The following is a 27,485-nucleotide window of genomic DNA, read 5'->3' on the forward strand; positions in this document are numbered from 1 at the left end:
TCTGGGCTTTTCCCCTAGGAGAGTGTGGAACATTAATGATTTACATTTGCTACCTTGAGCATGTTTTCTTATATTGGATGAAGCTCTTTGCCTGCTTCATTTTATGGCTGCTGTACATGTATACTTTATATTTCTGTACATAACTACTTTGATTTTTAAAATTAACTTATTCATATAATTTTTTTCTAGGGGGAAAGGGGTCCTAAGGGAGATCAAGGAGTGCCAGGAATATATGGGAAAAAGGCAAGTAAATTCCTAATCATAAAATAGAGCAAAACAGCAAAATGTTATTGGTATCTGTGGTGAGATGACCTTGGCTGGCTTCCTGATGTCCTCCCTAGCCACTCACTCATTCCCTCTCCTAAACAGTACAGGAAGGAGGAAATAAGATGGAAGGAGGAAATAAGATGGAAAAACTTGTGGGTCCAGATAAGGACAGGGAAATCACCTATCAGTTACTGTCATGGGCAAAACAGACTTGGGGATAATTAATTTAGTTTATTGACAACTAAAATAGATTTGGATAGTGAGAAACAAAGACAAAAATTAAACCACCTTGCCTTTTCCCAGGCTCAACTCCACTCCTTCCTGGGATGGGGAATGGAGAGCAGGGTGGGGTGGTCAGGCCATAACAGCTTCATTCTGACCTACTTCCTTCTCACACTTCTCCCCTTCTCCATTGTGGGTCCTTCCCACGGGCTGCAGTCCTTCAGGATAAACCTGGTCCTGTATGGGCACTCTGTGGGCTGCAGCCTGGCTAACACAGCTCCACTGTGGTCCTCTTCTTGAGCTGCAGGGGAATCTCTGCTCTGGCCCCCGGAGCACCTCCTTCCTCTCCTTCTGCAGTGACCTTGCTCACTCTTTCTATTCCCTCCTCATCTCTCTGCCCAGTGGTTTTGCCTTTTCCTAAATACCTCCCCTCCTGCGGTAGGTGGGTTGAGGCCGGATGGAATTAGCTGTGTCCAGCATGGGGCAGCACTGGCCTCTCCTCACAGCCACTGGCCTGCAGCCCCCGCTGGCAGCACCTGGGCACTGCACCCAGTACGATATAATTTATATTTTGATGACAGGTATATTTCCAGAGAATTTATTTCTGCAGTCCTAACTCAGAAAAATTTCCACTGAAATTACTGTATATACTTAAGTCTAGTAATATCAGACTCATGCTCTGCTTACTTGGATATTTTAAGAACTCTCTTCATCCTTGCGTTAATGGATTGATGTAATTCATTTTGAGGTAACACAAAATTCTTATAAATATATTTGTTGCAAATATGCCCATTCTTTTAATATAGGGTGTATGTAATAATTAAATTCAAAAGAATCTGTGCTTTTTAACACGTAGAAATGTACATAAACCATATAACCGAAAGGGAGAGAGGAAGAGGAGTGAGGGGAGTGAAGAATGAATTGGGACTGGTCGTGGCCTGGAAGAGGAATGTTGTTTTAATCTGTAATTTATATAAAGCAGGGTGTACTTACATGTGAATATTTATATTTCAGAGAGTATATTTTGGTCACCCAATGTTAACAGTTACATTTTCACCTGTCCTTACATTTTCATTGGTCTAGAGTTTTAAGCAGTTTGAAAGAGGGTCTGTGTTCACATTTCTATATTTTAGGGCATATTTGCATTTTCATAATGGGGTATAGCTATTAATTGACCACTAACTCTGTTAATAAAGAAACAGGTCTTCCATGCATTTCCAAAATAAGAAATAACATATATGAATCATAGGTTAAACATACTGAATTTGCAGTGTAAACATTGAGTGCTACTTACTTTTCATTTGCTGTACTTCTCAGGGTTCAAAAGGAGAGAAAGGTGATATGGGGTTTCCAGGAATGCCTGGGCGATCTGTAAGTTTTGTGCAGACAATTTGCCTTTAACTTTTGCTTGTTAATTCACCTACTGATGAAAGTTAACTGTTGCCACAGGGAGAGCCTGGCAGAACTGGAAAAGATGGATTACCGGGAAGTCCTGGTTTCAAGGTATATACAAATGTATATTCATATCTTGCCAAAGTCTTCAATAGCATTGCTATTGGCCTAAATATACCCAGTTTATCCCATGGAGAGCTACTGGAAATGAAAATGGTGTGTGTTACTGGGAAATGTCAAAATTTATTGCAGTCAGTGAACAGACTGCATTGATTTCAGTTGATGTGTGAGCAGAGACAAAGCTTTTATTAAGAGGGTATTAGTGATCGCCAGAGATTGTTTATACTTCATCTGCCTTGTCCTGTTTGTGTTCTTCTAACCCTATGAATCTACTAATGAAATTTATATACAAGCTTATGCTACAGAACACACCCGTTGTGTACGGTTAAGAAGGAAGTAATCTAATTACTATTCTTGCTTTTGAAGTGAACTGGACGGAAGTTAGGGGAAAATACCTTCGGTATTGGATTCATGTTTATGATCATATTCTCTTTCCTGTGCAGTGCCCTTTATATTTGAACAGTTTTTCAAGTGGACTAAGTGACTACTATATAAAGACTACAGGATCTGATGTTTCTATAATGTATAGCAGTCTGTGAGCTCACTTGACATTTTGTTTACCCAGCTGTTTACACCGTTCTGATTTGTGAAAAGATGGATGGACTTTAGCAGTCAGTTTTAAGTTGACCTAAAGAAGCTTTTTCACACTAGTTTTGTTCCTATAATATTTTTCTTAATAATAACTATGAATTGATCTAGGGCTGCTCAAGATTAATAGTTGCTTCAGTGTCCAAAAATGCTAGTGTACTTTTAAGTGTGTTTGTCTAAATTCCTATTACTGTAGCTGGAGATCTGTGTCTTTAATCTATTTTGTGGCTGTGCTTGGCTAGAACAGTTGGGGATCTCATGGCGTATCTATGGTATCTGCTGCAGCAGGGAGATATGACACAAGACCTATGGAGTCAACTAAAGCCTTCCAGGCAGCAGCTGCCAACAAGGTGGATCCGGCAGGATCCCAGGCTCACTCAGGCTGAAGGTGACTTTGTTTAAGGCATCTCCTGAAACAGCCTCCTGCTTCCAAATGGGACAGCCCTGAATCCATACCCATCTAGGTCTTGATAACTTCCAAGGATGGAGAGTACACAACTGGGTAGCTTGTTCCACCCTTGACTCTCTTATTTATTTTCCGCAGGAAATGGCTCTACATGTTGATGTTTTGACAACTGAATCAAGTGATTAGTAAAGCTAATAAATGGCTTTTCTAAAGTCATTCATCTGCTGACTGTTAGCTGCTAAAAATTTTGTGACATCACTCATAAGTTTTCAGTCCTATTTCCTGGTTTTTGGTAGCCCAGGTGACCTCTAAGTGCCAATTCAGAAGGACACAGGTCTCCTGTAGTTGGTTCCCGCCAGCCTAATATAGAAGCCTTGTCTGTCCTGGAGCACATCAAACAGCACCAGGAATTTGTTATTAGGTAACTGAATCAAACCCCTGTTCATTGTAATGGTGCCTTAGATTCCTAACATACCTCTAGAAAATTTCAGGTAGAAAAACAAATGGAGGCATCTTAATTTGAAGTTAGTGTGGGTAGTTATCACTTACATACAACGCTACAACACTGTTATTATAAAAAATGTCCAACTTAAATGTATAAATAAGAATCCTGCAATTCAAAACTTTATTTGGAGAACACATCTAAAATAACAGCCTTTAAAAAGTACATATAAAATTTAAGTTTTATAGTAGGCAATCTCAGTATTTCCTATTTTGTTTGTTCTTTTTGGAAGGCGTAATGAGGTTGCTGAAAGGTGATGGAATAATTTTATTTGGTGTCAAACTGTTGTACTGTTTTGGGTTTTTTTAACTGCCCTTAGGTTTATACCCTTAAAATGTTAGTATAAGAAGTTGTAAATCTGAATTATGGATAAAATCTTTTATTCCTGCTCATTTTTCTGACGTTATCTTCATTGACCAACAGCAGATTGTTTCTGTGACACTGGAGGATTTTTTTTCTTTATTTGTTACATGGTTTAGTTTTAAATACTCCTACATTAATTTCATTTTGATCTTAAAATCCCATTGATAAATGCCTACAAATGGTCATTATTAATATATATCTACAAGACCATGTATCTCTGATACTTGCCACGGCAGGCAAAGACAATTTAACAGACATTCCTAAAACACTAAGCCAAGCTTTTATGAACATGGTTGCTACCTCGGTTGCCATTAAAGCCAGTGGAGGTCTAACCAGTAGTGCCAGTGGAGTCTGAAGAGCAGATCAGCTCAACGGTGGCAGACTTGTAGATACCAGTTTAGTTGTCTGCATAAAAGCATCAGGTACATTTGAGATGCATTAGTGCCCAAAGTACCCTAAGAGAGCTGAAAAATATGACATAAGTCCTACAGAAAGCCAGTGCATTTCTGGAGTGGGAGTGGGAACCCAGAGAAAACATCCCTGAGTATCATAAATATGACCAAAAGTCTGTGTGCAGCATGAAATTGTGCTCCTGGTGGCTGGTCAGCTGAATCAGGCCTAGACTTGTGTTGACTATGTTAGGACCTCAATTATGTACATGAATTTATTTCAAATTAACCCTACCTCTTTTATATATAGATACAAACACAGAAACAGAGATATCTATCTAAGTTGGTGGAGAATTTACTTCTCTGGTGCTATAGAAAGTAGAAAAAAGAATGAGTTCTCAGATGTTTTCCTCTTTGGTATTTGATAACATGGATTGGTTGGTAATAGTTGCAGTTGTTTAACATAAAATTTTAACTGGTGAGCCTTCAGAGTGAACTGAACTTTATGCTGATAAAGTATGAATTTGGAGAGTATTTTGATGTTTTTATGCTTGTACACAATATACACATAATTTGATATATTAGTTGTGTGGACTTGTGTGTATTTATACTGAAAGACATTTTCTTGACTATTGTCTTAATTTTGTAATTATAGTACAAAAATATGACATGCTAATTAGTTTTTATTCATTTTGTGTATAATAGTTATGAGAAGCCATATTCTTCATTCAAATATTTTGTCAGCTCGACTTCAACATCTGCTTGCTATAAAACATTGTTTCATTCTGTGTCTGTAATCAAATTCAGAGCAGTAACAAACAGGCTGTCTTTGAAGGAAATTTCTGCTGGAGCTTTCCTGTTTTCTTACAATTTTCATTCTGGGAAAGAATGTAGAAAGAAAGTATGGCTTGAAACCCAGCTGCTACCCATTGTTAGTTCAAATCCAATTTTTGTATATTTAAGTTAATTATTGCCAGATTATTTTATATATCTGTTAACTGATGTTTGCATTTGGATTATGTGCTTTTATTTCTGGATTTATTCTTCAAATTTTCAGAACATTTTTGGTGTTGTGCATATTTTGGGTGAGGACATAAAGATTTGATCATATCTGGTACCACTGTATTTGGAGTGCTTTGAAATAGCTTTCAGACTATTAGTTGTACTTGTAATTAGACAATAGCAGTTTATTACTGTTTTATGCACTTCTTCAGCTGGTAATTGCTGTTCTGATTCAAAAGACAGTTGTCTCTCGTCTATTTTTGCAAATTATTTGACAGCTGTCTGTTGCATGCAGCATGAGGGAATATCAGGTTGATAATGCTTCTTTGGTATGTTTGAAACTGTTTTTCAGAGCTATTTTTCTGATGATGCCTTAATCATGTTATTGGGTTTACTTTTTACCTATATTAAAAATAACAATTTGCTATTATTTTTATTATGCAAAGGAAGGTCTGGTTTTTATATGGTAATTGACAGCCTTTTTAATTTTAAAGGGAGAAGTTGGACAGCCTGGATCTCCGGGCCTAGAAGGACATCGGGGAGAGCCTGTAAGTAATTAAATTGCTGACATATGCTTATATACTGATTTGTATGTCTGCTTCTTTGCATTTATTTAGTTTTTAGCTAAATGCTGTACTTCATGTTTCATCCATTTTTATTTCAATTGGTTGATATGTCCATTTTTGTAAAAGTGCTTTTTTATTTTCTGGTGATTATCTTTAAATTTAGATTTAGTAAAAAAAATAAGCCCTTAAAGTCAAAGATGCATTAAGAGAGAAGATTCTTAATTGTATTGCAGTCATGTGCCAATTTGTATGTGTGCTATAAAATTGCGTCAGTATTGACTTGTTTCCTGTTGATACGGTGGTATGGTTAGATATCGATAGCTACTTAAGCAAGGAAAGGTTCTGGGTGTTTTTAACTCTCATTTCTGCCATATGGTGTATGTTCTTTTATATACTTGTTAAGTGCACGTTTTTACTGTCTACCTCTGCCAGTCCTTTGTCCAATTTTATTGGTCTTTCACTTCCTTGCATTTTGTTTCACTATGTCTCCATTCTTCTTGCTTTCTTGCTGGGGGACATGCTACTGCATTTTTGTTCTTCTTGTTTCCGAAGACATTGTTCCTCTGCTGGTGTTTGGGCAGCTCCTCAGGGCAGCTCATTTTTCCTCCTCCTTTTATGTGATAACTGGGCTTTGTCTTCCTTGTTTCCTTTTTTGGCTCTTTAAAGGCCACCAAACTTGCATAAAGCAGAGGAGCCAAGTTATCTGTAGAAATAGCTGGAAGCTTTGAGTGCCTAGAGAAAGCCAACTGTCTTCAAACCATCAGTAATTCTTTGTAGGCCAAGAGAAGTAAGTGAAGCTTAGTTTGTGGAACACTCTGCCTTCCAGATGAATTACGTTCTGAATTAAATTTTGAATTGTACGATAAGGAGATACAGCTTTATACATGTAGAAAATTTTGTAGAATTGAATGTGACACCGAGATGCAATGTGTTAAGTGATGCTGAAATCTGGTGGAGAGTTTTGATAACTAGGAGATGGAAATCACACTCCAAGCTGAAAAATTCTCAAGCTTTTTCATTTAGATTTTTTATATAATCACCAAAGCCTCATAAAAACACTGTCAGTAGACTGCAAAGCACTGGGAAATCATTCCCAAGAGACTTTCTTCCTCCTTGGCTGGCTTAAGTGAAGAACACACATAATTCCTCACTTGGCTTTATTTTTTCCTCTTTTTCTGCCCCAAATAACTGTGAGATGTATTAACCTTTTACAATCTATAGTATCTTCAGATGTAAGAAAGACTGAAAGTGAATGGTAATTACAAAACAAAAGATACAAGTGAAGAGGTTTCATTATATTACTTACTACATTGTAACAGATATGTTGAGATAATAACAAGTCTTCTGTTATTTTCCCTAGCCTTGTTTTCTTTCTTTTACTTTTTAGAAAAAATGTTATTTAGTCATTGTTGGTATTTTTTTAAATTAATTTAAAAAATAGGAAGGAGAAGACATTTTTGACTTAGGGAAAACTAAGTATTTAGTACTTTAATGTCTCTCTGATCTGATAACTTTAGTTAAGTCTATCCTGTATCTGCTAAGGAAAGATTTTTTGACATAAAATTAATAAATATTTCACAATGTAACATTTTAAAACAGCAATGTAAATTCATAATTTAAATCCCATGCTTTTGCTTTAAAAAGAAATGAAGTGGCAGACTTAAGACATTAAAATCACTAAGAAGTCTTTTAAAACGACCATAAAATAATATAGAGGAAAATACACTTCCAGTCCAGAAGTAACTACAGAAGATTTACACAGTCCTAAGAGGGCAAGCCAGATTGCACTATATGCTTCATTTATAATCACTGGAGGGTCTTCTGAGGAGCAGAAGGTCTAGAGGTTGAACAGCAAATTACCTCAAGGTGACCAGTGGGAAACATAAGACACCTGGTCATACCTGCTCGTCTGCCTCTAGCATCAAACTGCGTGTGCAGACATGGTGCTCCCATCTATTCAGAGGCTGAAGAAAGAGCAAAGGGCAATTCTGCACAGCAACTTTGTGGCAAAAGAGTGTGAAAAATGAAAGCTATCCTCAGCCATGGGGTATGTGGGCTCCCCTGTTCAAGTAGAGGGTAGTTGGCCTTCATGAGATGGAAAGTGAGCTGGACTGTGGGGCTGTAAGAGGTATCTTGTGCAGCTTTCTGCTTCTGTGATTTCTAGCATTCCTCCAATGTCCATTTGCTTTGTAATGTGTAAGTGCACACTGCTGCACTTCAATGCAGTTTAGTGTGATCTTCTCTGGTGGGATATCCTAGTAGTTAGGGCACTGATGTGGGATAGAGGGACTGCATTCTCTTGTGCCTTCCCTGGGATAGCCTAATAGGCTGCCTAAGCTCAAGATTGGCCTTGAATGATATTGTTGAATCTCTATGACTCCATATCATTAGCCAGTCAGATGCAACTGTGGCCCTGTGACAATGCAGCAGGTTGCATGGATACCCCACCCACACAAACATACACATAGACAATCCTTATTTCTTCCATTCAGCCACATTAGTGCTAGACGTGCCCTAATTTTTTAAGTTGGTCTTTTTTAAAAAATAGCCATCTTATGATCCCTCTTGATTTAACAAATAAAAAGAGCATGGTTATGAAATGAACGCATCTTGAGACAACATCTAAGAAGCAACTGTCTAGGATGGAAAGCATAGTTGAACTGAACTCCCTTTGCCTCTAGCCTCTGAAGTGTGGTTGTTTTCTGGATAACATACTTTCTGGTGTACTGTTACTCTTATTAATCCTCAAATTTATGAACAGGAAAAAGTAGGTTTTATAGCTAAGTAAGTAATTCCAAGTGATGTGGTTGTTTTCCCTCAATAGTACTATTGGGAACCTAAGTTAGCCATGCCATCTCATTTCTACGACCTCTGTGTAAGAAAAACATTTGACAGTGTGGACAGAATAATTTAAATAGCAGTTAGTAAAGATAGTAATCAAGCTCGTTTTACTGATGACGAAAATAGGCCTTGCTCCAAGTACAGTCATGCTGTCACTTGAGTAGTTTAGTGGCTGGTCATGTGTCTTGCTGATGACAAGCAGTTTTAATAAATACTTTTTTTGAGGGGCCAACTGTCTGAAGGATAGAATAAATCAAGATTCATTTGAGCTTAATTTCAGCCTGACTATCCCTTTTAACACAGGTAGAGTTTTGTCAGGGTTAGGTTTCATGGAAGCTGTGTTAGGGTTCTCCTTTGTTTACAGTCATGCAGATGGGAACTCTGAAGTGAGTGCTTGTGGGTGAAGCTGGCAGGACATTTACAGTACTCCTCTAGGCCTAGCATATGCTGTCCTGCCACAAGTAATATGTCTGAACATTTGCAACTGCTCATATTTACTCTCCAGAAACCATATTTTTTCAGAAACACAGCTGCAGACAGTTAAAATGGTAGAGTTTGCCCTTGATATTTAGGTCACATCACAAGACCTCAGATGTGGCCTCATTTGTGCCAGCTATAGCAGCATAATATGGCTTGCAGCTTCTGACCTGACTCCTGCTATTATACCTATAGCCCTGGTTTCTCAGTTGATCTCTTGTAACTATATTGGGAATGCCACGTCTAAATCAATGTATCCTCTAAAAAATGTGTGGTTTATGCTTGTGGTATGGTAGAGAATTATTTTTTAAAATGTGTTCAAGATACACTAAGGGTATAGAAATCTCCAACAGAAGTTTCTGTATTTTCCTTCATAAAGCAGAAACCTTTAAAACATAACATAGAAACTGATATAGCCAGGTAGCCTGTATATTTGGAAAGCAGACCTAAAGTTAATGCAAGTCTACTGCATTTATAGCCACACTGAGATTAATAGAAACAGCAACCAAAGAATAAAATATCTGGCTTATTTATATGGTAATATGCAGAATAATTTTTTTCCATGTTTTTTTTCTTCTGTGTGCCATGTAATACTCCCACTCTCCCTTATTATACAGTTTTCCAGATCTTTTCCCTATGGACAAATTTACTTTAGTGGAAATCTTAAGAGTGCAACACCTTGAGGCAAGATAGCTTGTTAAATAGCCTCATGTTCAGTGTTGCCCCTCTTGTATTTCTTCCTTAGGAAACTATAAAAAAAAAAAAAGGCATGAACTGTGTTATCTATACACTGACAACATTCCTTAGGGATCCCGTTCTTGGAACAAATGCCTGGAAGCCAATCATAATAAGAATATAGGAAATAATGGCATTGACTTATAAAAATGTAAATGTAGCTGATTCTAATGAACTTTCTTCTTCTTCAATACAGCTTTACACATATCACTGGTTGCCATTTCATAAACTGATGCATATGAATGAGCAAATATTTTGAGAATGGAGGATATTCTGAAATATGATACTTTGCATCTATTTGAATGGTGCACCAGAATTTCCTTTCACTTTAGTTGTACACATTTCTACCTCTAGCCATGTGTACATTATTACGAGAGTCACTGAGGAGAGAAATGTTAATACTGCAACCACCATCTTTGAGTGAAAAATGGTAAATGAATGAATGGTGTATAGAGAGGAACATTGTTTACAGGCTTATTTAATATAGTTATACAAGATGTGCAAATGTGGTGAAGTCCCTCTTCAAGTCTACCACAGAATCAGAAAGTAAATTTAACATGATTTCTGTACATTTAACTTGCTTAAACTAGGTTGACCATATAAGGGGTAAAGTAGTCAGTTACCTGTAGAATATCCTGTCTTCCTATTTCAGAAATAGAAGCAGCACAGTGCATTAGGGCTGACAGGAACAGATGATGACCGCTGGTTGAGATAAGTGGAAGTGGAATCCTAAACCACACATACACATGAAAATGTTTTTCAATGATCACAACAATATGCTTTTCTTGATGCACTGTGTGTTGATGTTATGTTGTTTTTTATAAATTTAAGTTAATAAGATGTTCTTTACTCAACATTTATATTTTCTCTCTGCATTTATATGAGTTATACCTCAGAAATAAACCTAAAGACTCTATGCAATAGGCCTTCTGAAAAACATCTTTTTTTCAGAAAGGGTTACTTATTTTCAGTGCACCTAGTCTAATTACTGGACTTCTATTTTTAATATCTCAGTAGATTAAGGCATAAATATCCTGTTACAGTCTCAGTGCTCAAAATGTTATGTATTGTAAGGATTTAATACTTGTGAAAATGCTTCATAGAGTACTAGATACTCATGCACGTTTTATATTGTCTTAAAGTAGGTAATGCTATAAATTAGCACTTGTTTCATAAGTAATACATTTAGAAGAAATTCTTTCCTGTCACTCTTTAAGAGAAAGGTGATGAGGAGTCTATCAAAACTTTCGATGTGAGTCTGTCAAAATTCTGAGCTTCCAATCTAAAATTCTTGCTTTTCACTAGTCTGACATGCCTTGATGCTGAACTCAGAACACTGATGGCTTACTTTTCAGAGGTATCAGCAGATGATGCCTTGTGGGTCTCAAAAGAATACTTTATTTCTTTGTTGAAAATTCTGACTTTGACTTGTACATACATTTATGTATGAAGTGAAATGATTATTTGGGTGGGTTGTTTTTTTTAATTTGTGACCAGCTGATGGGGTAAGACTTTGGTAGGCATATGCCATACATCTTTATTTCTTTAAAAGAACGTTTGGTTAATTGAATTAGTTATTTAATGACTTTTTGATTTCTTCTTCTACTTTTTGAATTGTTGGAATAGACAGAGCAGAGTCTTGCTGATGACTTTCTGATTGCTGGAGCTATCATAACAGATGTTGTTAGTCTTGTTGCTACTTGAGGAAGGGGGAAATGACAGCTTTGACAGCACAGTATTTTCAATAGTCATTCTTTAATTACACAGGGCTTGCTTCAAGCTCTACCACATCTGTTGGAATGAATGTAGGTTTTCCTGTCAATTACAACTTTTAGGTCCACTTTAGGTGTATGTAATTTTATCAGACTTTACTGGCAACCTGGGTTATTGTCTTTGTTCTGACTGACAAGTTATTTTAACTAGATTCTCTCCATTCTACATATTCAACAGTGTTAATTGTTATTAAGATAAATATGAGAACGGTGCTGTAAAGAAACAGGCAATTAATGACTTCTTGAACTTCAGGCAGACTAGTCTGAACTATTCTACTGTACCCTGTTGACAAAAATTATATTAAATGTGAAAGCATAGTTGCTGATTCAAAGCATTGAAGTCAATGGAAAGATTCCCATTTAATTCAGTCTGGACTGGGGCCACAGTAAATGCTGTCATGAATTTGGACCCACTGACCTAATGCAACTTGGAAAATAATGCCTGCTTTTCTAACTTGTAAAATAATCATTCTGTCTCATATAATTCACATTTTGTGTCTGCTCCTCATGATTTTTAATCTTTATGTCTCTATCTTTACACAATATGAAATTACATTAATTATATTAATTTTCTATAATTATATAGTATATTTTTATTTTGTCTGCAGAGACTTGGGAAAGTATTATTTTTGGATTTTTTTTTCAGTTAGTACCATTTCAATTTTGTTAACTTGGAAAATCGAGTGGAGAAAAGGTCACATACTTTGCTGCCATTTCTTTAAGACTATTTTATAGATGTAATGTTAACCAAGGCAATTTCTTAAAAGATATAAGGAAACGTGAAAGAAGCTGTAGTTGTAAGCCTATTATGGACATGAATAGAGTGTGCTATGAGTAGTTATAAACAGTACTTTGAGTAGTCTGTTCTATGCTTGTATGCTATAGTGACCTTCTTATGGCTACGCTGGCACTTTTCTCACGAACTCATGTGCTGATAGAAGTTACATACCAGCATTACTCTTCCATTGCAGCTGGTTTATAAACATAGTGATAGAAATACCTCTGACCAATATATTGTACCAATTGAAAGTCTCCCTACTGACTTGCTGAGCTGCATTGCAATAAACAGATCCTCATCATTTGTTAAAATGTCTCTTAATAATATTTTAATCTTGTATAAATTAAAGTCTTTTAAAGCACTATGATTCTAGAAGAATTGTCCTGCAGCAAACACTTCAGGGTGCAGCTATGTCAAAGAGTGCAGTAACTGTCTTCTAAGCACAAAATTAGTCATAGTGCTTATTTATTTGTATTCTGTGAGAAAATCCATTGGACTACTCCTGTGTATACAGAAAAATCTTTTGAAGAGGATAAGTTCTGCTATGCATTAAAATAATTTGGAGGATTTGTCAGAAATATTAATGTAGAAACTTTAAACTTAATATTATGCTTATTAGTTATCTGTACCAGAAAGTGAGCTTTAAGCCCCAGATAAAGTGTTTTGGCATAAGCTTATACTGTATGTAGAGTAAGAGCTGTTCCACCTGTTCCACCTGTGGTTTTTCCATTTGAGGGAATGAGTCTATTTGCTTCATGCTGCAGCATGCCTTCAGATATCATGCAAATACTTGCCCATTTAAATGCTTGTCCAGTCTTCTAAATGCACACCTTCACATCAGTTGCAGACAGCAATATTTACATGTTTACAAACATCATTACCTTCTTTCTTGGTACCAGAAAAATTTTCTTAGTGTTAATCATTAAATCTTAGAACCATCTTGGTGGGTAAAAAAATTTAAGAGCATTGAGTTCAACCATTAACCTAGCACTGCTAAGTCCACCACTAAACCATTTCCCTAAACATCACATCAATGCATCTTTTAAATACTTCCAGGGATGGTGATTCCACCACTTCCCTTGGCAGCCTGATCCAGTGCTTGAGAACCCTTTCAATTAGGAATTTTTCCCTAATATCCAATCTAGACCTCCCCTTGAATGACTTGAAGCCATTTCCTCTTGTTCATAGAAGCATAGAATAGTTTCAGTTGGAAAAGACCCTCAAGATCATTGAGTCCAAATATATCCAGCCCTACTAGGTCCAACACTAGACCATGTCTCCAAGTACAACATCTGCTAGATGTTCTATCCCTTGTTACTTGGGAGGAGACTGACCCTTACCTGGCTACACTCTCAGGGAGTTGTAGATAGTGATAAGGTCTCCCCTCAGCCTCCTTTTCTCCAGACTAAACCACCCCAGTTCCCACAACCACTCCTCATCAGACTTGTGTACTAGACCATTCACCAGCTTTTTTGCATGCAATGGCATATTTTCTTTTTAGGTATGTAAATTATTGATTGTCACTGTTTTGTATTGTTGCATTTTGATATAACAATAATATAAAGTATGATTTTAATGTTAGTTATAGGGCTCAAGAACAAATTGACAAATGTACACAAATGTTGCTCTATAGAGCCCAGGGATGTGCGGAAAAGAAGGAAAAGCAAACCAACTTAAAGCAGGGCTTATTTGTTATTTTTGTGTTCAAGTGGTAACTGAGTCAAAGTAACTGGTTTCTAGTTGTGCTTCTTCCATGTGTTCTTCATGATCAATAGCATTCCATTATTCTTGCACAGTATGCTCAGTTAGGGTCGTGCCAATTCTTCAAGATAGATTATCATGTACTTTACAGTGTAGAAATACGAATAGATATAGTGAAGTTAAATAAGGGACATCTGCAGTATTTGGGAGCCTTAAAAATCCTTTAATCAGAGAAACCATATTAGCATTGCCTTTACTCAATATTCTTGCTGTAAAGAAGGTGATAAAGATAGTTTGGTAACTGTGATCAGTTAGTTCACCTCTGTTCAGGCAGCAGTGAAAACAATCCCTGTCCACACAGACTTTAGGCCTGAAATTGAACTGTTGATGCTCAAATCTCAGGCACCCAAGTGCTAACAAATTTAGGGAAGTTTGGTGCAGTTACTGTTTTCATTTCTGTATTCTTTACGTATTAAAATTACAGTGAATTGAAGCTATGGAAATTCTTGTCTGAATACAGGCAGGTTTCCCATCCATAATGAAATAGAAAACCAAACAGTCTTTAATCAGAGTGAATTTCAATCCATTTTTAAGGTTTACATAATTTTTCTGCTAAGATTAAAATGCTGTCATGGCATAGGGCCTCTCCCAAACTGGGAAAAAAAATTGTGATAAAAAGATATGATTTTTCATGTGTTCCACATGTTGCTATATTGGAATTCTTCATTATTATGTTACGACCAACATTTGTTTGTTTTTTTTTTCAGATAGATAATTTTAAAATATTGTATATTTGTGCTTAGCTGTTGTTCTAAAGAGATTACATATCACAAATCAAAAAGTACTCTGGGCTAATGAAGCACAAGCAACACAGTGCTTATGGGATCCTGTTCTTGGGCCAAGCTTAAAAAAAATTTGCTTTAGGAATTTGACACTTTTTGCTCGTGGGCCACTATAGAATAAATTACTACAGGGCCAGCAAAATCAAGGTTATTACATCCACTAGGACCAAGAAAGAAGAAATATGCTACAGAAATACGAAACTGTTTCATAAAACAGCCTTTGATTCTTATTGTACAAATTAATTTTTACTATAGTAACTAGTTTTAGAAATGAAATTTTGTATTAGTGATTGTTATGTGACCCAAGGTGTGATTTTCCTTATTTGTGCTCTGGAAGGGTTGGATCTCAGTCTCTGTACCAACTTAGTTATTTCATAAGCAGATAAGAAGTGCCAAGCAGACTCAGACTAAATGAACTATCACATAACTTTTTCTCTGACAATGAATAGGAGTATGTAGAAATTCATACTTCTTTTTCGCCTATTATTTACTTCCAGATTCTGTCTGTCAGAGCTTTTGGGACTTCCTTAGCCAAAAATTCACGCTGGCCCATCCTATTTCATAGCCAGCAGCGGACCAATTTTCTAGTAATTTTGCAGTACTTTTTGGAACTCAGTTTTACTATTTTCATTTGCTACATCCTGTGACAAGTTTTACATCCCGTACCGTAAGGAGAAAATGCATGATTCCTTGTTCAACCTACTCGCTGCTAATTTAACTGAGTGGGTCCTTACTACAGGGAAGGGGGATGGCAGAAAATTGTATTCTTCCACATCAGTGTGACCTGTGTCAACAGAGCTGCGATGCTGTCAGACAGCTGGGAGTGTTGGGTGCAAGGAGCAGAGCAGCAGTCCGTGCCCTTCGAGGAGGCTCTGCTGTCCTAAGCCTGCCCTTTATGTGTGCAGGGTGCTCGAACTGTGTGACCCACCATAAGCTTTTTTCAATGATTTAACCATTGGAGAAATTTTCCAATATTTTGATAACGTGTAACTGTTTGAATATCACTGTGTTTACATGAAGTGTGAAACATGGGTGTTGGAAGTCTGTGTAAAATCTTTTAGACAGACAGGATGTTGATTTCACAGTGTGTAAGGTTGGTGCCTAGCATGGCAGCAAAGGGATGGCATCATCATATCACCTGCAGGGCTGAGGGCTCGGGTTTTGTCTGGATCCACAAAGATTTGACAACTCTGATACTCATATGATTTTGAAGGATATTTACAAGAACCAGTGACACTAGTTTCAGCCTGTGACATACATACACAGTTTTCATTTTCTGTGAGTGTTTCCAGCTTTCAAATTACAGTTTTCCAAGGTCTGTGTTGTTGGCAATGCAAAAGGGGTCACTGTGTTCCACGTTTAACATAAGTGTGTATTATTTTTAATAACTGACTTGCCAGAAAAAGCATTTGCAATCTGTGGTCTTATAACTGCATAAATATTGGTAAGGCTTTTTCCTTTCCTGCATTTAATTTAAGGCTGCCATACTTGTACGGTGTTTGTGGGAATGTTTCTTTATATTTAGCCCATTTTTCTTTGTCTTCGATTCCAACTAATCAGTAGAAGCAGATGCAAATTCATTGAATTTCTTTTGTATTTTGCTAGTTTCCCCAGTAGAAAGTTTTATCCATTATCCAAACTGGGTTCATGTCTTCCATTCTATAGACTTATGTAGGTTGTGTTGTAGTCTTCTAAGAAGTTTCTGGACTGTTGTACTTTTATCCAAATTATGACTCAACTTGTACTTTTTTACTTACCTCTAATAAAACTCTTGTGTATCATCAGGTATACCTTTTCAAGTAGTGATCAGTAATACATAAGCAGTCATATTCTTCAGGTGTTTAAAGGGATCATGGAAACATCTGGATCGATATATAACTTTTGTGAATCTCGTTCTATTGTTATATTTCATGTAATGTTCTTTAGTATCTTCTCAGAATCAGACTTGCAGATTTTTCAGAATGGAAGGAGCCATTTGATTGAAACATAATTCCAAGGACTCATATAGACTAGAAAAAAAATCATCTTTTTATCAGTACTCATGACTTTTATCTGTTTTAAACCTGATCCTTTGGCTGACCCCCAATAGCAGCTATCCTGTTGAAGAAAGAGTAGGGTCAAAATTAGCACCATTCTAGCAATCTTCTTAAAACGCCTATGGACAGGAGGTATTTTTTATGATAACTTTTTAAGTCATGATCATTTTGAATTGAGAAAAAAAATAGTTTTGGGGCGTATTTTTTGTCTTTATATTGAAAGAAGAATGGATAGTTTGAAAAACTGCTCCATAGTGATTTGTCCTAGATGAGATTTACCAAATGTATGACACATTACGAAATAAATCCATATGTACAGTGTTTAGTGCAGAGCTTGTTTAAAACGATATATTGATATTGAGCACAGTTTTGTATCCCTACCCTAAGAAAAGAATAGTAAGATAATTATACTAAAGTTCTCTCCATCTTCTTGGGGCATTGACTACAAAACAATTTGCTCATAAGAGAGAAGCTTCTGTAAATACTCTATAATTTTGCATCTTCCAGAGATAGGTTTTTATGATAATGGATATGTTATCTGTAGTCTAGAAACTCCTACTTCCATACTAGGGCTATAATTCAGTAATGAGGGATGTAGTCCTACCAGGCAGTGAAGAGAAGGGGAATTTTAAAGAAAGTAGTAGAATATAAAGAACGGAATAGACTAATAAATATTCATTTTAGGAGTAAAATAGATTTTGTTCTGGCAAAAGATTTTATGCATGGTCTCTCTTCTATTCACAAGCATAAAGGTAAGCATGAGAGATATAAAAATAATCCATAATACTAGCTAGAAAAACTGTGCAAAAATATTTTGAGAAATGCAGCTTGTGGCTTAAGTAAAAACACACCTAGCTGATCTGTATATAAGGCCTCAGGCAATTTACTTAATGGATTTTTTTTGTGGGGCTGTGTGGAAAAAAAATCCAGCTGTTTAATATCATCCAAAACAAAAATAGACGCTTCATGATTAATGAAAGCTACAAGAAAGATTTTCCAGGGATTGTGAAACTATGTTCCTTTTACAGTTAAATCCATTCTATCTGCCAGGTATTATCAAGGAATGGAAGATTTATTTAAATTGCTAAAACTGAGGTAAAATAGAATATACAGAATTGTAGAAGTGTCATAATCAAAGCTCATCAACACAATAGAAACAATGTCATGTCTTCGGATGTTCTGAAGTCCCAGCTGTGTGGTCTGCAGTGGGGGATGTAGTTACACACCCAGATGGGCTTCATTCTGTGGTGAAGCTGTGAGACCAACGGCTAAGCACACCTACTTCTTGCAAGTAAATCCATAGCTTCTTTTACCTTTCTATATCCCAGTTTCCACTTATAGGTCTTGTGATCCTAGCCAATGTGAAGACTTGGTCAGAAGATTTTCCTATCTGAGCCTATAGAGACCTATCACAACAGGCATATGTGAGCAAGCAAAGAGAAAAAGGAAAAAAAGATATATTTTGTGTTCCAGAGAAGGAGGCGTTGAGGTGTGTGGGATTTGGTTGCTTAAGTATTGGCACTGAGTGCAATTTCAGATGTATGAGGTTAACTGCAACATCTGGCATGTACAAGACAGTTCTCAAGAGTGGACTGATGTCTTTTTCAAAGGGTAGATCAGTTACCCGACAGGACCTTCCGTGACACCAGAGATAGTTTCACCTATCTACATGGCACCTTCAGGTGTCCTGGGTGTACCTTACAAAGCCTCCCCAGGCCTGTAACAAGAGCTTAGAAGGCTGACAGGCTTCGAGGTACACATAAGTAACACAGGGTGGAAGATAAATGATTAAACAAGCAAAGGCGGCTGAATAAAGGGTAAAGACAGCAGTGTCTTCATAAATAAAACACCTTGGTTATCTGCCAGACTGATACAAGAACACATTAGCTTTTAGGTGCAAACTTTGCAGTTGAGAATCTTAAGAGTAGATGTATTTTTAAACAAAAAAATTAGGTCTATTAGGCTATCTTGCTGGCCTTAGATTTCATGTGAGTATGGCACTTGCTGATAAAATAATGAATAATATTACAGGCTTTTAAGGGGTAAGCAAAGACTTTGAATTTAAGGGAAAATTTCAGAGAAAGGAGGAAGGATGAAATAAAGGTAATTGCAAAAGTCAGATTGATGATGTTGAAAGAACTAAGGCTTGCAATAAACTTCATTTTTAAATATGAAGTGCTGAATAAAGCTTACACAAAATTTTATGTACAAGAAGGGGAAAAAATTGATTCATAAGTGTAAGATGGTCCAACTCATGTAAAGACAGAAATCACAGTAGATGCTTCGATTATAGCTATCCTGGCTAGAAATGTAATGCCATATTGTATTTGTACTATACCTGCATACATGACAAATACAGAACATCCAATATAAAGTTTTCTGAAAAGACAAAATAAAATCTAGAATTACAATTCCCTTTCCTTATTTCATGTGAACAAAATGTTGCTTCATAGCTTTGTAAAGGACATCCCCAAAGGCAATTTTTTTCCGTAGGCCAGTGAATCATGAATTATTCCATAGCATTGAATCTGTTACTCCCACTGGGTGGCAGTTTTCCCATTTGTAGTAGTTCCAAACATTGTGTTTCCCTTAGTGGCAGAAAAATTGCATGATGAGTCTGTTTCATATTAAGTTTTGATTAAACACAGACATTTGATAAATTTAGTTGCAATATACTCTTCACAAAAATTATGTTTTTATCTTACAAATGGAGTAAAACTAATTGCCTCACCTCATGCTTTAAAGTAAGAATACTTTTTTTTATAATTAGGGTAAGCTTTCTTTGATAGTTTAGTTAGCATTATGTCATCCTATTAAATACACCTTCCTCTTAAATGTACTTTATTTATCATGGTGGACCAAAAGAAAAAAAATCAGATTCTGAGGATTTGTACTGCATGTGAAGTCGTTGTTTAGGAACAAGACACATTACCGAATTTTGATATGGCTTTTGACTTAGAATTTAGGCAAGAATCTCAGTATATCTAAACTACTTTTTAACCTTATCCCTGGGTTATTGATGCAAATTGATGTAACCAGGGATTATTGATGTAAAGGCAGGTAATAGGTTGGGATGAGATAATGAAAGGGAAACCAAATCTCCTTTTTTAGGCATCATGGAGCTGATCCTACAGAAATTATTCTTTGTAATTACTGAACCATGGAAGCTATAAAAAAAAATAACTCATGGGAAAACCTCCTTTATGATCAAATTAGACACTTCATTCTCCTCTTTTTTGTGCCAACTGGCTTGTGGAAAATAACTGAAAATCTCCACCCCATGTATTCTGGGAATCACTCACACTAGCATAAGTGATAGATTCATTCTTAGCTGAGTGAATATCAATGAGCCATAAGAGATTTTTAAGGGTCTGGACCAGCTTCCACTGAAATAAGAGCCTAAGTTCTGTGTACTTCAGTAGCCAATCAGAATTCAATTTAAAAAAAAAACAAACACAAAACCACAAAACCAAACCCAACCAAACAAAACCCCAAACCAACACCAAAACCCCCATGTAGTTTTACAGTTGGGTTTTTTTTGAGGTTTTAAATTCTTTCCCTGGCAAAGTTAACTATCTCATATCAGCAATTTATATTTTATATTACAGGTTGAGATATTTAGAGTTTAGTAGGATTTACAACTACAGTAATTAACTGTTAAATAATTGCACCAAGAACTCACAGACAGGTCTGGAAGTTCCTAAATGTGGTAATAAAGGTGTCCTATTTCCATCTTTTTATTTGTGCCAAAGATCTAAGATGCTTTTGGACAAAAGTTTAACAAGAGGAGTTATGTTACACAATGTGAATAGAAGTCTCACAATGAGGCATTGTTTCCCAGGGTTTTTTATAATATATCTCGTTCTCTTCTTTTAGTGATAGGCAAATTGGAAATTTGATGACCTCTAAAATGCTCAGGATGTCATTGTTAACCATGTGCCATTGACCATTGAACGGTTTCTGCTTGATGGGGTCATTATTAACTAGAAACTGGGTGTAAACTGAGAAACAATGGAACAATCTTTTTCAAGAAAGTGTTGCACACATGTAATCCATATGGAAACTATCAGCTTATTCCTGGTTGTTACATTCACATTCATTTCCTCCCCCCAGAATGCATTTGTTTTGCTTGTATCTAGAACAGTCCTGTTTTCACTGAAACATACTAATTTCAGTATTAGATTAAAATGTAAAGTGTAAAACTAAAATACTTGTACCATCATTAATCTGCAGCAAGAAAGAGCAATGTCTGTCCAATAAATTTGAATATTTTTACTTGTGAAGAAAAGAGATTAATTCAATTTAGACCACAGTTAAGTACATATGGAGTTTTGTTTTGAAACTGGATTATGTTCAATTAAATGATAACTGTAAGAAAACTGAGAGATACTGTAGAACTAAACAAGCAGTGACACTGAGGAAATGACGGAGATCTTCAAGTATTTACGGAGGTGGGAGCAAGCATGCAATTTAGATCAGATATAATTAGATCTATTTCTTGTGTTCTGTTACAATCACTGTATTTTAGATAGGAAAATAGGATTTGTTATACTCCATGGTCCTGTTGGCCAAGACTTTTGCTCTACTTTATGTGAGAATTTTTATGGATAATGAGAAGTGATTTCTTTCCTTGTGTCAGTAAGGGTTTTCTGTAAAGCATTGCAGGCCCGGGTGGCAACCAGGAGCATATGAGCCTGCCCAGCAGCAGACTGGCACAAAAGCATTGAGGAGCGACTGAACATTAGTGTCCCATTGTGTCCCCAGATGAAATAACTGGCGTCTTCCCATCTGAAGTTCTCTTCTCTTATGTGTTTTTTAAATTTTCTATTTCCTGCCCGTATTTTGAACCCCAATGGTGTGGCTAATGTTAAATTCATGAGGCCTTAACCCGGCGGGTTATATATAATTTTCTGGAGAAACTATTCCATATATTGAAAAGGTTTTCTTTTTCCCCCTCAGGGAATTCCTGGAATCCCTGGAAATCAAGGAGCAAAAGGACAAAAGGTATTACTAATAGTCCAACATACAGTTAAAACTTGTGTATATATATAATGATTCTAAAGTCTGTGCTCAGAGTAGTTTTCATATTGGGGATTATCACGCTGTAAATGAATGGAGACATGCTCCAAAATCTTTGTGGCATGACTGAAAATCTCAGCCATTCCAGAACGAATTAATAATTTAAATGTAAAAATGTTAATTTCATAATACTTTAAAAATAATCACAACTAAATAAATCTAAGTAATTGAAGAATATTTAGAAACTTGATAACTATGCACATGTTAATCACAGGGTTCTTCTCTTTATTTAAAAAATATAGGGTGAAATTGGACCACCAGGTCAACCAGGAGCAAAAGGGTCTCCAGGGGATACTGTAAGTTTGCAAAATGTTGTTGTTATGAACAAATTATTCTGATATGGTCGTTACCTACTTGTAGTAAACAAACAAGCAATGGCAAATACAGTAGCAAGCAATGTAGCATTTTCAGGTTGGAGAATACAATCAGAGTAATTTCTGAATTCCCCCAAAATATTGGACTTACTTTTCTTTTAAAATGGACTTTTTAGCCATATAAAGATCTTTGGCAAGAATAAACTTCCTCAACAACCAATCATTGCAGTTGTTTAGATGAGATGCAAGTTCAGATGCCCCTACTCCTAGTTAACACCTGCACATTTGGTGCCTCACTTGTGCCTCTAGTAATTTTTATTGCCAATTGCTAGAAAATGTTTCTCCATTTCTTTCTGTGCAAATTTGAAAAAAATTGCAGAGGGAATGCTGTTTTGTCAACTATAATAAAGCCTTGTGGGATTCCAAAGTGTCTGTATTTGTTCAGCTAACTCACCTACAGTATTTTCTTTAAGTTTTATTTAGATAAATAACATCTGGTTCTTGATGTACTTGAAAATAATTTATTAATGTTTTCCTGTCAAATCATTTAATGTATCTTTTGTCACCTGATAAAATAAGTAGGAAGTTGATGCATGGAATATTTGAATACATTGTACGACATGAGGGAATTTCAACCAGAAAAGATAGTGGGATTTTCCTTGTATTAGTCACACTGAATATGTTTATTCCAGAAAAAAACAGATGGAAAGCTTGTGGATAGTCTGTTAATACCTTGGGAAAATTCTTTAGTAACAAGTTCTTCTTCAGTAATAGCTCTCCCCACTACACTGCCAACATCAGTAATTTATTAATCTATCTGCCACATATATTGTCAGGTCTGAAAAATGGGGGAGTAATGCTACATTTCATGTCCCTGAATTGCTCTTTACTTTCATTCAGAACATTGTCTTCTCTTTTTATTTTACATGCTGTAGTTTTCAGAGGATGTTCTCAAGCTTTTCCTGTATTGCATCTGAAAGTTTTTTTCTTGCAGTGTCAGTATGCTGATTTCACGTAGTCTTTTTCCTGTATTTTTTTTAAATAGAACATGTTAAATATGGCCTAGCAACGAAAGTGCAAGAAAGCAAGCAAAGACAACTGGGTTTTATTTCTCCCTTTCCTACAGATGTATGCCTGATGTTTGGTTATGCTAAACATGTTTTCTGATTTGTCTTCCCTGGTATCTGCTTGCAGGTCAATGTGGATATATACACATAACTGATTAAAAAAAAAATATTAACCCTCCCAAAATATTCTGAACATATAGTATTTCAACTTTGCGTAACATAAAATGAATGAGGGACATTTGTGATGTACATTGACCACTTCTGTAATCCGAGGACTGGCATGGGCATAAACTAGAAGTGATCTAGTGTGGAGTTGGTAGAGGATGGGCATCATCTCAGCATGTTGCGTGAATTGAACCACAGGGCCACACTGAGGTGGCAATGGAGCCAAAAATCCCCCGGTTGTATTTCTCATCCCTTCCCACTATCCCGCCCCAAGCCCACTGATTAAAGGGCTAGTAATTAGCCCAGAACAGGAATCTGAAGAGAAGAAAATAATAACTTCACAATATTTTTTTGAGGAGCAGTGTAGCCTTTAAGGTATGCAAAAAAGATCAGGCAATGAAGACAGCTGTATTTCAGAAGTGAGGAGGTCAGGAGATAACATGAAATTTGATTTAAAATAGCCAAATTGAATTAAGCTGTACAGTGAAATTAAAATTAATAAACCCTTATTTTGCTGGGTAAATCAAAAGAGAAAAAGTGAAGAAGCACATCTTACATGCTAGTGAATTAAGACAGTCAATATAATCAAGGTTGATTTCTGAAACCACGTTAATATTTTCTTACGCTTACTGTAACAAAGCTGGCACTTAACATAGACCATAAGCAGATGATTAATTGGAACATGCTCTTAGGTTATGAGTGGAAGCAGACCTCAGAGGCTTCACTCCAGCTGGAGGGGAATTGGTAATTTAGAATCCAAAATTATGAAAGAAATGGCATAGGATATAGTAAGCTTTTATTTACCAAATAATAGATTGCAGTGGATTGACTGCATCATCTTTGATAAGATGACTGGTTTTCTATGTAATTAAGAACAAAGAGATCTAATCTTCAAAGTTCAAAAAAGTTTTGCAAATTATTTGATGTATGATGGTATTATTTTAGAGAAATTGAAGTTTAAGAGGAATTTTCATGTGCAATTGATGGAACAGGAAAAGTCTGAGACTGAGGAAAATTGGCAGCAAAGTTACTCAAGTTTTAGTCTTGTGATTGATACCTTTTATTTGTATTTGCATACCTGTGTTTGTGGCCTAATAAGCAAGTTGCTAGGTTTACTGATGGAAAGTATTGGTGGCCACTACTTTCTTACACTATAGCAGGAAAGAAACCCGTGTTAATCAGTGCTGCCTTACTTACCAGTAGAACACAGCTGAAACACAATAAAATTGTTGAAATGCTGAAAACCCATCTATTATTTTATTTTATGCTGTGTCTTAAGTACACTGTTATAGCAGATAGTGTTTCAGAGTATGTATGCAAGCCCAAATAAAAAAACAATAATATATTGTTTTTATTGACACATGGAGTTCTAGAGTCAAAGAGAAGTGAGATGAAGTGGTGAGAAAGGCATGCATTAACACCAGATGTGGAAAATAGTATAAATGGGAATTCCTTTGTGGAAAGTATGATTTTAAAAAAAGGCTTCTTTTCTAATTTGTACTTGAGAGTAGCTTTAAACAGAAATTAAGAAAACCAGCCATTTGGTGGTTTAACACCCTTTAGCTCTTATTTTATGTATGGAACAAAGACAACTAAACATGCCTTTATTGCCATGTTTCCATGAGAGGTGTTCAAGGGACTGTTTTGGCAATGCTCTGGCTTTGTGCTGAAGTGTCCTGATCTGAAGTGGCAGAAGCTATTGTGTTCTTGAACGAACAGTTCAATCCTGAAGATTCTGCAGAAGATGCAAAGGTGTGAGTGACCCCAAAGTTAACTGCTCCTGATAAATCTCCATGAAGTTGTTAAAAGGAAGGCATGGCAATCTTTGAGGGACACACAGTCAGAAAGAAGGAGGAGAATTATGAAATGCCACATATACTTCTGGTTTTGGGAACCCATAATGGAAACTAAGAAACTCCTGTGTCACTTCCAATTATAGCTAAGGACATATGAAAGATATGTTAAAGATCAAATCAGGCAGACAGGGGTTTTGAGTTGCAGAATTTTTCTCCCAGGGGTATGTCGTGACAGTGCTGTGCTTTCTTCCTGCATGTTTTTTTCCATTGCACAGAAGCTCTTCCTCAAGACATAGAAGGTCTAAATAATCCACTGTGCTGTATCAGACCTACAGCCTGCACAGTAATATGAAGAAAGACATATTTCCTCCCCTATTCATTTATTTCAGTGTAGAAATATAATACTAATACTACTAATAATGCTAATACGCTGTACTGAAGCCATTATTCCTTTAGCTTAGTACAGAAATGTCTCTGCCTTTTTCACAAATAAATAGGGTTTGATGGGACCAGAAGGCTCATTTGGTCTACCTGGATCTCCTGGGCCCAAGGTAAGTATTTGGGTTAATTTGCTTGTGACTTTGATAAATGCCTGCTTTATAAATGATGAAATGCCAGGATTCTCCAGCTAATGTTTTGGTATATTAAATATTGTTGAGTAGCTGTACAATTTTCCCTATACTACCTTATAGGTGATATCAGTGTCAGGAGAGCTTCAGTCTCCAGAGAGGTTAATATAGCTCTGTAAATGGTTCCTGTCATCCCATGAGGTTTGGATCACTTGCAGAAATGATCACAAGACTTGGTTTCAACTTTGCAGTCCTGGAAAATGTTCTGTAATGTTGGGAGTCAGATAACTCTCAGTATACATCGGAACTTTATGCCCATATTACATTTATTTATATTTTAATTGTGTTAAATAACATTATGTGCCGCTTTTTCCACACAAGGAGCCAAATTTATTTCAGATGTAACTTTATTGATTGCACTGCAGCTAAAGCAAGAATTAATTTGACCCATGCTCTCAAAAACTAAAATAGATACTACAAATCCAGATCTGTTAGTGTAACCTTTTAGTTTAATCCAAGATGAGTTTTGGCCAGTAAGCATTGAATTGTATGTCCTAGAGAATAATTAGGAGAATAGAATCTGTTTCTCATACTTTGCATTTACATTTACCTCTATTTCAACCATAAATTAATTTATATCTAAATGTACATAGGTGTTTATTTTAAAATGTATACAGGATGTAACTTTTTAAAGTGGCCAATGTTTTCTATGGCCAAGAAGATTGAATACTTATGAAATTACTGAAAATTTATTAGCTTTTTTTTCATTTGTGAAAAACGCTTTTGGTTTGTATATTTATCTTTCATTCAGAATATATGCTTATTCTTACAGAGGAGCATCATGAAGCAATCAATAATTCTTAGATTTTAATGAAAAATCCTTGTGCTGAATATTTGCCTAATTCCATGGTCTACAATAAAACCCAAACATTTTGGCTAAGGTCCAAGGATTCTCAGTTTTATTAAATAAGATGGTGGAAAAGTGAAGTCAGTACACACACACATGTTATGACAGGGCAAAGGAAATCAGGCAGGTGGGGAAAGGGACAAGTGAGCAGAGGCTGGCAGATCATGTTTTGTCATCACTTATCTTTCCTGAGAGAAAGTTGAAACTTCAGGTTTCCTGTAAAGTAGCAGAACTTTAGGGTTTTGTTCACTACCTGTATATATTTTTTAAGATGCAATTTCCGATGCAGTGTCTGTTTGTGTTTGCTAGTCATAATACATGTGTCAAAACATACTGAAGTATCAGACACACTCTTTTATTGTTTTATAGGGTGATAAAGGTGAACCTGGAATACAGGGGAAACCAGGATCATCAGGAGCCAAGGTAAATATGAATCTGGAAGTATTCTAGCTAAAGAAGGGATTTACTGATCTTCCATGATTAGATACAACGCAGTCTGTTTCAAAATAAAACAGTAGTTAACATAAAAGTGTTTCAGAATCCATTTCATGGCCTACTCGGACTAATTTCATACAAGATTTTAGGGGGT

The 27,485-nt window shown here is 36.1% G+C and overlaps 1 protein-coding gene across 1 annotated transcript in view; it reads left to right on the top strand.

Moving 5' to 3' along the window:
• The window catches only part of COL21A1 (collagen type XXI alpha 1 chain), a gene marked incomplete at both ends in the record, with an annotated part of 75,732 nt that overhangs the window by 33,774 nt on the left and 14,473 nt on the right, over positions 1-27,485 (top strand). The window contains 8 exons of the mRNA XM_084261866.1: positions 190-243; positions 1,807-1,860; positions 1,939-1,992; positions 5,746-5,799; positions 21,959-22,003; positions 22,321-22,374; positions 25,918-25,971; positions 27,266-27,319. Coding sequence (XP_084117992.1) covers positions 190-243; positions 1,807-1,860; positions 1,939-1,992; positions 5,746-5,799; positions 21,959-22,003; positions 22,321-22,374; positions 25,918-25,971; positions 27,266-27,319 — 423 coding nt within the window. The remainder of the gene's footprint in view (positions 1-189; positions 244-1,806; positions 1,861-1,938; positions 1,993-5,745; positions 5,800-21,958; positions 22,004-22,320; positions 22,375-25,917; positions 25,972-27,265; positions 27,320-27,485) is intronic.

This window comes from Gallinula chloropus, assembly GCF_964237585.1.
Source record: "Gallinula chloropus genome assembly, chromosome: 3".
Taxonomy (NCBI): Eukaryota; Metazoa; Chordata; class Aves; order Gruiformes; family Rallidae; genus Gallinula; species Gallinula chloropus.